The 10261-nt window shown below is 37.3% G+C and overlaps 1 protein-coding gene across 11 annotated transcripts; it reads left to right on the top strand.

Moving 5' to 3' along the window:
* Positions 1-443: 443 nt before the first annotated feature.
* Positions 444-10261, top strand: LOC131251546 (uncharacterized). Of its 11 annotated transcripts, none has more exons than XR_009173950.1 (9): positions 444-594; positions 5828-6043; positions 6237-6313; positions 6486-6525; positions 7122-7191; positions 7479-7564; positions 8060-8158; positions 8767-8892; positions 9463-10261. XR_009173950.1 is itself a non-coding variant. In XM_058252302.1 (5 exons), exons 1-4 carry the CDS (start codon positions 6333-6335, stop codon positions 8769-8771), a joined length of 354 nt encoding a protein of 117 aa, XP_058108285.1. In that variant the 5' UTR covers positions 6320-6332; the 3' UTR covers positions 8772-8898; positions 9463-10261. The 11 variants fall into 11 exon arrangements, 3 of the variants coding, with proteins under 3 accessions (XP_058108285.1, XP_058108284.1, XP_058108286.1); XR_009173948.1 differs by having other exon boundaries at positions 8767-8898; XR_009173951.1 differs by lacking the exon at positions 7479-7564 and having other exon boundaries at positions 8070-8158; positions 8767-8898.

Below are 10261 nucleotides of genomic sequence, written 5' to 3'. Positions count from 1 at the left end.
AAAATTTCGTAGGGCCCACCATAACATTTTTTTCCATCCAATATGTTCATAAGGTCACAAAGACCCAGATGAAGAGGAAAAACAAATTTCATATTGATCCAAAACTTCTGTGACCCAGAAGGGTTTTAATCGTAGACGCCAAAAGGGTTTTAATAGTAGACGTTTATTCCCCCACTGATTTTTACAGCGTGGTCCACTTGATAGTTAGATCTGTCTTATTTTTTGTTTCAAGCCTTAACACGAGCTTGCCAAATGGATGGACGGTTTGGATATAACACATACCTCATGATGGGACCCACAGAAGTTGCTGACATCAGCCTTTGAAAGGCATAAATCTCCCTCAAGCGGACTGGTTAGGGCGCCCTATTTCATCTCCCTCATATGCTCCCCTCTCTCCAATCTCCGCTCCTCTCTCTCTCTTCCTAGATCTCTCCTCCCTCTTTCCCTCTCTCTTCCTTGCTCGATCTCTCTTCCCACGGTCTCTCTCTCTCTCTATCCCCACCCAAGATCCTGTTGCCGACTGCCCTACCCACGCACGCCCTCTCGCTCTCTCTGAATCTGTGGTTAAAGGCTTAAATCTCCAGGAACATTGAGGTATTTCTTTCTCTCTCTCTCTCAATCTCTCTCAATCTCAATGTCGATTTAGGGTTTTTCGAATTTTAGGGTGGATTCGATTTTTTCTGGGACTGATTTCCTGCCTAGGAGTACCTTGGCGTAACCTCTATGGGCCACATTTAGACGTCAGCCCAAAAAATGTGGTAGATCTAAAACTTGTGGGCCATAGCACCCATAGGAAACGACAGGGATTGAATGCATGAACAGCCTGCCCTGCCACCATCCTGCAAACTGAACATCAACAGGGGTGTGGGCGTCCCACCACCCAAACAAACCAATCAAAGGGTGTGTGGGCATTGGATCGGAAGAGCTCGATTCTAGAGAAGCCAATTAAGATAAGCTTTTTGAAACGGGTGACAATGGGCCATGCTGGCCCCTTGGGTTTCAGGTTTCAGCCTAATAGAAGACTGCTTGAGGGCTATGATGATGGTTAGATATGGGCTTACAAATTTGAATGTGGACCCCGAATTGGGGTTTTTCTGATTTTACAAATTAGGGATTTGGGGATTTTAGGGATCTGTGGATTTTTGGAATTGGGGATTTCACCTTCTGTGTTTTATTTATTTATTTCTCTTTCTTTATTGACATTTTGAATTCCCCAATCCATTGATCTAGACTGTTCATTAGGTCCAAGGCACATTTCATGGGATTGCCATGTAAACATCATACCAATCTGCGCCAGATCTTAGGGCCTGTCAAGCAAATTTGAATGTGGACCCCAAATTGGGTTTTTCTGATTTGAATGTGGACCCTTATTTCAGGATTTGGAGATTTTAGGGCTTACAATTTGAATATGGACCCCAAATTGGATTTTTCTAATTTTACAAATTGGGGATTTAGGGATTTTAGGATTTTGGGGATTTAAGGACTTTTAAAATTGGGGATTTTCTGATTTTACAAATTGAGGTTTTTAAGAATCGAGGATGTGAAGATTTTAGGAATTTTGGATTTTAGGATTAAAGAAAATAAGTTTTTAATCTTGGATTTGAAGGTTAAGCATTGGCTAATTGATGTGGGTGTTTGACATTTTATATGACTCGTACTAGAACCCAACATTTTGGGTACTGATATGAGTAACAACAATCGGGTACTAGATCGAAATCCTTATTTAAGCATTAATTTGATCTGGTCTAATTTCAGTCATGATTCATATAGAATCTGGTCTAGTTTGGATCTGGATTCAAATAAGCATGATTTTTGAAAGGCTTAATTTTTGCATTCCTTGTGTTGTGGCCTAAGTTTTGGATTGGAATGATTTTTAAGAACTCATGGTGAAAATCTGGGTTAATCATTGGTGATTTTTCAAATTCTAAAATGTTTAAGACATGAATCTGATTCTAGTTTACCAATCAAACGTATATATTTACCAACAAAGGAAGAGAATATTTAACGTACTCTGTTTCCTTGCCCTTGCCAATTTCTACACTTGTTTTTGGTTCTAGCACTAAATAGATTTTTTATTAGTTTATGAATGTGAAAGCAATGCATAGAGATGCCCTCTACATTTCTAATGCCCAAATGTGATTAGAAAAGCCATTTGATCAGAGGTAGAAGAGCCAATTACCTATGCAAGGAAACTCCAGATTACTCTATTGATGCATTAGCTCCATGTACTGCACCTTATGTACAGTCCATAGTCTAATGTACATCTGTGACAATAGTTACACCATGTGGCATACTGTCCTATACGTGGCCTTTTTTAGATGGTCAATACATATAGAGAAATGGTCCTCAAAATTGTTTGTAGATTGAATGTTGAAACCCATTTGCTGTATTTTTTGAGAAATGGACCATCCATAAGTGGGCTATGAATTGGTCAGTCCAACAGTCCACAGTCTAATGTACATGTGTCTCCATTTTGAGGAGTGTATGGTCCTGATTTTGGCACCAAGTCATCTCCATACAGAGCGCTATGGCCCAAAAGTTTCACCATTTAGCATACTCTCCTTATACATGGCCTTTTTTGGGTGGTCAATAAACCTAGAGAAATTGTCGTGAAAATTGTTTATGGAGTATCCGTAGGTGGACTAGGAATTGGTCAGTCCAACAAGTAGTCTATTGTACATGTGCGTCCATTTTGAGGTGTACAGTCCTGATTTTTGGCACCACACCCATCTCCATAGTGAGGGCTATTGCCCAAAAGTTACACCATTTGATCATTTGTGAAATATGATCTATTGGACCAGAGCATCCTAGTTGCATATGATCATTTGTGAATTTTAATTGGTCGACTTTCGTTTCATATAGACATTGAATTGGAGTAGCTAGTCTTCCTAGCTTTGTTAATATAGCAGTTAATAGATCCATTTAATTCATTTTGAAAGTTTGGAGAAAGAAATAATTGACCGATTTAATCTGTATTATGTGTGTGGCTTGTTTTAATCCCATAAAACTAGTTGTCCCCTCCCTGATTTCATTGTGAGTATGAATTTGAGAGATATTTATTGGGCAAACAGAACATTTAAACACCATAATTTCATCAATGAATGCAAGTGGGACTTGAACAAATGAGATGGAGAAGGGGCCTAGCAGCACATGTGTTATCCTTGTATAGTTGTATGAAAATGAGTAAAGGGCAGGTGGTTGTTGAACTAAAAATCAGGCCAGCCTGCTTATTAGGTAAGCGATAAGCTTACATTAAATGTCAATCAATAGTTATTTTCTTTGCAAACTTTTCATTTTTGTGCTACAAATGTGGTGCAACCAATGTAAGTGGAGTGTTTGCCATCCAGGTTGCATCTTAACAAACTTTGAATGTCTACAAATCTATGGCTGTCTCCATTTACAGATGGGATGCGAGAAGGAGAAAGGCGATGATTGGCACAAGATTGCACACATTATAGACATTCAGATTGGATGGCCTCCCGATTGACCTTATCAATAGGACGAGTTTCGATTTGAGTTAGTGAGTTTTAGAACTATGCTTTAAAATGTAGATGCTATTTGTCACTTGGGTTTGTTTTGTGAGGAAAAATGGTGATTCTATAGTACAAGTATGATGGTTCTTATGCATGTATGACTCAAAATCAAACCATCCAAATTGTAGGTCCTACTTTTGATTTTAATCTTACCTTTTACATTCCATCATATTGTTACATCTACTGATGTATTGTAAACATAACATTCTCTATAAGCTCAGTTAACAGTTATAGCATCATTGATATGTGCAGGATTTGCAAAATTGGTTACAACTTTTGCATGAAATGCTCACACATGAGAAGTATAGATTGAGGTGGAGTTTTGTCTATAGCCATAGTTTCTTGGACTTCAAAGTTGTTGCATTGTTTGTATTTGTATTTCATGCATAGAAGCAAACACTTGTTGCCTACAAAAGGATTCCTGAACTTTCTGGGACAAGATCCTTCAGCCTATTTGTTTGGGTAATTTGAATTTTGCATTAAAGTACTTCCTACTTTCTAGTTGCAGAAAGAATCAATTGTGGTAATCTGTGTGCTGGAGTGGCAGGTTCAGATTATATTTTTGGATTTTGAAATGTCTAAATCAAACATCAAACAATATGATAAATGTCTACTATGATCTATGTTCATTCACCATTCTTGGTGGTTATGGCTAAATAGAAACCTGATCATTTCTTTGATGTAGCATATGCTTGTGAACTTTACCTTGTTAGCTGTACAAAGATGGGAGGTGAACAATAGAACTACTAGCCTGCTACCTTCCTTACTTCCCTAAGATACCTACTTTGGCTACAAAAAGTTGGAGAAAGATTAGTTACACTTTTGTGGAGACACATTGCTATTGCATGGGCCTTTTTCTTGTTTTGTTTTTTGTTTTTTTTTTTTTTAAATGTTGTTTCCTACTTATAAGGTTGATTGTTTTCCAGCAAAAACAACCCAGGATCCATCGGTTATGAGAGTGTTTGATGCCATTCTTGTTGGCTGGTTTTACTTCTCCACATAGGTACCCTTGAGGAAATGATTACAGTGGCTTAGTCCAAGTCACTTTAGATGTGTTTGAGATGCACCTTTCTTTCTCACAGGGTTATGGTTCAATCATCAAGGGATACACCCTCAATGGGTGATTCTAATGTAAATTCATAACTAATTTCTGAATGTTGGCTAATGGATAATTATTATTATTTCCAATGTCTAATGTTTGCGACACATGATAATCATTCAAACTATAAAGCAATTAGGTTATCAGATTAGTATGTGGCTCTGTTTTTCCCTTCTCCGCTGTTAAATTGGACAGAAGCCCCTATCGAGGGGTACAAATTATTAAATGAATGTCAGACATGCATTTTTAACTCTCTTAAGAGAAAATCAAGTATATGTTTTTAGTTTCTGGATTATTGTGTAAATATGCAGATATTCTCTACTCTTCTGGTGGACCATGTACGATTTGATTATGAAACTTCGATTGTATGCAATTACTTGTCGTCTATTATTATCTTCAATTCATTTAAAAGCCATCCATTAGATAGTTCACTGTTTCAGTGGGTATTGTAAGGAGGTGAGATTTCTAAGAGGACTGGAAGATTGCATTTTCTCAGTTTAAAACTCCAGTAAGCGACTGAGCCATTGTCAAAGATCATGAGTATCCATAGTATCATTACTTTGAAACAAAGTGAGTCTCGTAAAGGAGTATCACTGTCTTCTTGTAATGCCCCCTCAATTCATAATCTATTCAATGTTGAATCAAATGGCCAAAAGGTGCTGGATAAGAGCTTTTCATCCACTCATCCATCCTTGAATGCACAAACAGAGTCACTTGGTTCATCCAGACCAGAGCAAGGACCTAAATTCCATCCTAAGATGTTAAGCCCGCACTCTAATCCAAGTAGTCCTATTTCTTATAGTTCTCATTCCCAAGACCCCAAACAGCTTTGTTCTCAATCTTCTTCTTTTTGTACCAATCTGTACTTATCATCTTCAACAAGCTCAGAGACCCATCGGCAGCTCAACAACCTACCCTTCCTCATCCTCTGAAGTGGGACCAGCCTTTATATTCAAAGTCTCCACTGCATTTGGGTGAGGTTCTAGGTGATCAATGGGATGAGGGTGACTGCTCAAAGGGTCTGATGAAAGACTTTCTTAATTTCCTTGGGGGTGCTTCTAACGGCAGCTTTGATGATGAGACTTACATGAGCAAAAGTTTAGCATTTACAGAACAACTGGACTTATAGATTTTGTCAGAGTTAATAAGTTTGTGGCAGTGTCTTGCTTTTCACATTGTTGCTTACTTTATGCAGGAAATTTATGAAATGCCTCAAGTTCCACCTGTCCCAGTAGTTGGATCTAAAGGTAATGATACCCATCAACATCTGGTCTCTACAGTACTATAGTTCAAATCCCTTCAAGCCCCTCAACTTCTGTGGCTGCAACTCTAAACAAGCCACAGTTGAGATGGACGCCTGAGCTCCATGAGCAGTTTGTGGAAGCTGTTAACAAGCTTGATGGGGCTGAGAGTGAGCATATAATTTTTTCTTTTTCCTTTTTTCCTTTTTTGTCAAGTAAGGTTAGTGATTGATGATCCCTCTTATGAGGGTTTAACCACTGTCATCTTGCTCGTTGTTGAGGGTATTTGCGAGTGCACAACTTCAAGTAATGCACACACACACAAGGCATTTTTCATATCACACAGGTCAGTATGAAGTGCAGAGGCAACTCCGAAGGGTATATTGAAGGTAATGAATGTTCAGGGTTTGACAATCTATCATGTAAAAAGCCACCTATAGGTATTTTCAGTTTTTTTCCATGAATTATCGCATCTTAACAATTCATTCAGCTGCTATCACACTCGATTACTTTATGTATTCAGCTTCTCATGAATTACCTAGATCTTTAATATTGAATCAGTTCCAATGCCATTTGATACCTAATAGTTTTGTATGTGGTCGTAACTTACAGAAATACCGACTTGCCAAGTATCTTCCGGAGGCAAAGGAAGGTAATATATGATAACACATATGGACTTGTTCTTATGGTGAGTAATGAAGTGCTTACTACGTAATCTAGTAACATGATATGTTAACCACCAGTCAGTCATCTTGAGTTAAAACTATATATTTGTTAATGGCATGTATAGTGATATCCAATCTGTGCTCCTAATTGATTAAGTCGGGAGGAAAGATGACTTCTCCAAATGTTCTGGTAGAATAATGAGCTCATCTTAATTAAGTAGACATTTCTGCAAATTCTATACATCTCCCGTAGAGGCAGACTTGTAATTGTCACTTTACTTTTGACAGTCTTGTCTTTAGTTATGTATTTTCTCATTTTATTCTTGGGTAATTGTTTGTATTTGGGAGAACACCTAATTTCTTGTTGTTGCAAGCATGATTTTTCCACCATCACCTTCTCTCAACTGGAAGCATCTATGTTGTGGGCTCTAGGAGCCTTGAAATGGCACAGAAAAAAAAAAAATCAAATATTTGTAGAGAAATTCATAACCCCACAGAAGGGTACTTTTCATAGGAAGGTCCTTATGTAGTAGTGGAACTTAGATTTCTTTATGATTTTTGGTTTTAACTACGTGCTATATAGAGAAAAAGTCTTCATCTGAAGACATGAAGGGAGCTTCTGTTGGTACTAAATCCGATCCACGCATCCAAAGGTAAGCCTTCATCCTATCTTTTTTTCTCTCTCCTCTTTTGTTCTTTTACCCACAAATTTGTCAAGTAACTCTTCATTATTTAGTATTCTTTTAATTTTTTTATTATATATTTTTAATTTCCCATATTCTCAAAACCGTATAGCATATAGTGGACACTTAATCCCTGATGCTTCCTTAACCTGCCAAGTTGCCTTTTAGTCAGTTTATTTATTTATTTATTTTTAAATCTATAAATTAAAAACAGTGCTGTGAACTATCACTGATTTTTAGATTAATTAAATGAGTAGAACTAAGCACATGCTACATAAGTTGGAAAAGTCCCAAACTGAGTTGTGGGTGAGATTGGTTTCTTACAAACCCAATGTTAATTCGGGTGAGCTTCAAACACTCCATTAGTTCTACTACAATTTGATCTTCACATGGAAATGGCTCTATCCACTTCTTCAGTTACTGGTAAGTTGAATTAGGGAATGTTTGTAATCTTTTGTGCATAGTAGTGGAAGAAGAATGGGTTGGACCTAATAGATGGTCCAAGTAAGTGACATGCTCATGAGGCCAAATGTTACCATGTATGGGAAGGTTTCTATACACGTCGCCCACTAAATCATTTCTCTTTAGGAAATTATGAAAGAGGAATGTGGCATGTAAAGACCAAGGTATTAAAAGTAGTTATGTAATGGCCGCTACATTGTTACATAAAACCCTTTCTTTTAGATGGTTGCTCTGCTCTCTTTATTAAACTATTTTGGTTTGTACTTGAAAAGCAAGCTGCTTTTATTCTTGTCATGAATGATTTGTTTGGATGCACACAGTTGTACTATCTTGTTGTACGTTGTTAATCCAAAATCTTAGATCTTTCTATTTGTAGTACATTGCAGATAACAATCTTGAGAACAACCCATGGCATGGATTTGATGAGTGGTCACTCGAGATAAAAACCAATGCGCCTGAATGAAGTTCTGAAAATGTTGTTAGTTTTTCTTCTTCAGTTATTCTTGAAAGTTATATTGGTTGCTTTCAAAAGATAAGCAACAAGGCCCTCAGTATTCAAATAAAATCTTATTAGTTGTTGCATGGGTTCTTTCACAAGTTCTGGTATATTGCCTCTAGAAATTGCTACTCCCACACCTGCGTGAAGCCTTTCCCATCCACATGCAGGCGCACATGCCAATGTGGCACCCATGTACAGGATATGAGATTTTCATTAGGTATGCGACACAGTTTAGATATTCTGGCCAAAATAAGGCCATTTCACTCAGATGAGCAACAGTTAACAAAAGAAATGCTTGGCTAAAACATTTATTTTTATTTTTTATTTTTTTATTTTTTCTAGCCATCCATTTGTTTTGTACACTTTGGCTGACCTGAGTGAAACAACCTAGTTTTGATCTAAACAAGTGCAGCCCACCTGATGGATAGCATGGATCTTGCACAAATGTGCCATATTGGCATGTGTTCTTTTATGTGCATGGGCAGCAGTTCACTTGTGTGTGGGCTCAGCAAACCTATTTTCTCAGTTCTCAGTCTCCTTTAGTAGTTAGTCTTATAAAATACCAAATTTCTTCTCATTTTCAGGATGAAGTGAACAAGCTTATCAGTTTAACACTAGGTGGAAGGGAGAGAGATATAATACGCCTTTACTATGGCCTGGATAAAGAATCCCATACATGGGAAGACATTAGTAGACAGTAAGTAGCTGAAGTTTTTGTCGCATTTTCTTTTTTCATTTTTTAATGAAAAATGACCGAGTGATGCTTATCTAGCCATGGGCTGCTACAACCTCCTATGCTATGATGTGCAAAATTGTAATAATGGGATTGGCACTTTCACTTGGGTTGAGTTGTTTCGTTATTAATGGATGGGTGGAATTTTGGTGTTGGGTGTTTTGAGCATATGGGCTTAGGTTTTGCTATTAAGTTTTTTACGTGTTTGGATGCTCAGTTCAATTGCATATCAATCTATTAGGATTGTTGTGTAATTTGGAGTTAAGTCTTCCAAAGTGAGGGGAAGTTGGGCTAGCCCCAAATTCATTTAGGACTTGTTTGCTTGGATGGGCCTGATAAAAATGGATAGGATAGGCCATTCATTTTGTTTCTAGCTTTGATGAAAAGCAGCAGATTGGAAATGGGTGCGTTTTTAATGTTTACTTGCTTTCAAACAGAACATTTTGATAGACCAAACACCTGATTCTTTTAATGATGAGTTCAATCACCACTTCTTTCAATCTAATGTTTATGTATCCTCATTATAGATGTAGAGCTGTAAGGCGAGTGGTGACCTCACCAAGGATGTAGAGCTAAGGGCATGTTCTTAACCATTGGTTAAGAGTGAGAGGCTACTGGGGCTATTGATGTCTATTGGTTGAAATTTAAGTTTGTTCAGGTAAGCATGATTTTCGAGCATGGATTTTCTCAGACTAGTCTATTTCTATGATAAGAGTACTTATCTATACATAAATGTGGCAATGCTTATTAGTTAGAATGGGTTTTATATGTGGCCATGGGTATTTGCATAATCTACTTGATGTGGGCATTTCATTAGCATGGTTAAAAAGTGAGCTTTAAACGGGGACTACGTTGGATGTGTATTTGGCATGGTCACTTTTATGTGTTTTTTTTTTTCTTTTTACTTGTATTTATTGTATGGTTTATGTGTATTTGGATGGTATCCTCATTGTTGCATGTTTGCTCTGGTAATTGGAATGCTGAAGTTAAAAGAACTAGCAGAGGCTTCTATTGTGGTTCTCAGATGTCGAAGAGCATTAAAGCATGCCTGCCCTATCGCCGACTAGTCTCATCTTCTGTTTTATGGTTGTGATTTACCAAGGAAATGTTGCAGCTACTTTCAGTCCCAACTGATGTACGATTTTTCCTGACATTCATGTGCATTTATAGTCTAAAAACATTAAATAGACCGTTAACTATTTTATTGGTATTGTGCTGATTATTGTCGTGATGAATGTTAAATGGGTGAAACATGCATGCACTTGTTTAATCATTGATTGATTATGATTGTGTGAATTATTTTTTGAATGACTATCAGGTGTAAGATTCAAAAAAAAAAAAAAAAA

The sequence above is a fragment of the Magnolia sinica genome, chromosome 7 (genome assembly GCF_029962835.1).
Source record: "Magnolia sinica isolate HGM2019 chromosome 7, MsV1, whole genome shotgun sequence".
NCBI lineage: Eukaryota > Viridiplantae > Streptophyta > Magnoliopsida > Magnoliales > Magnoliaceae > Magnolia > Magnolia sinica.
Note: the sequence above shows the minus strand (reverse complement) of the source record. Positions and strands in the feature narration are given on the sequence as shown.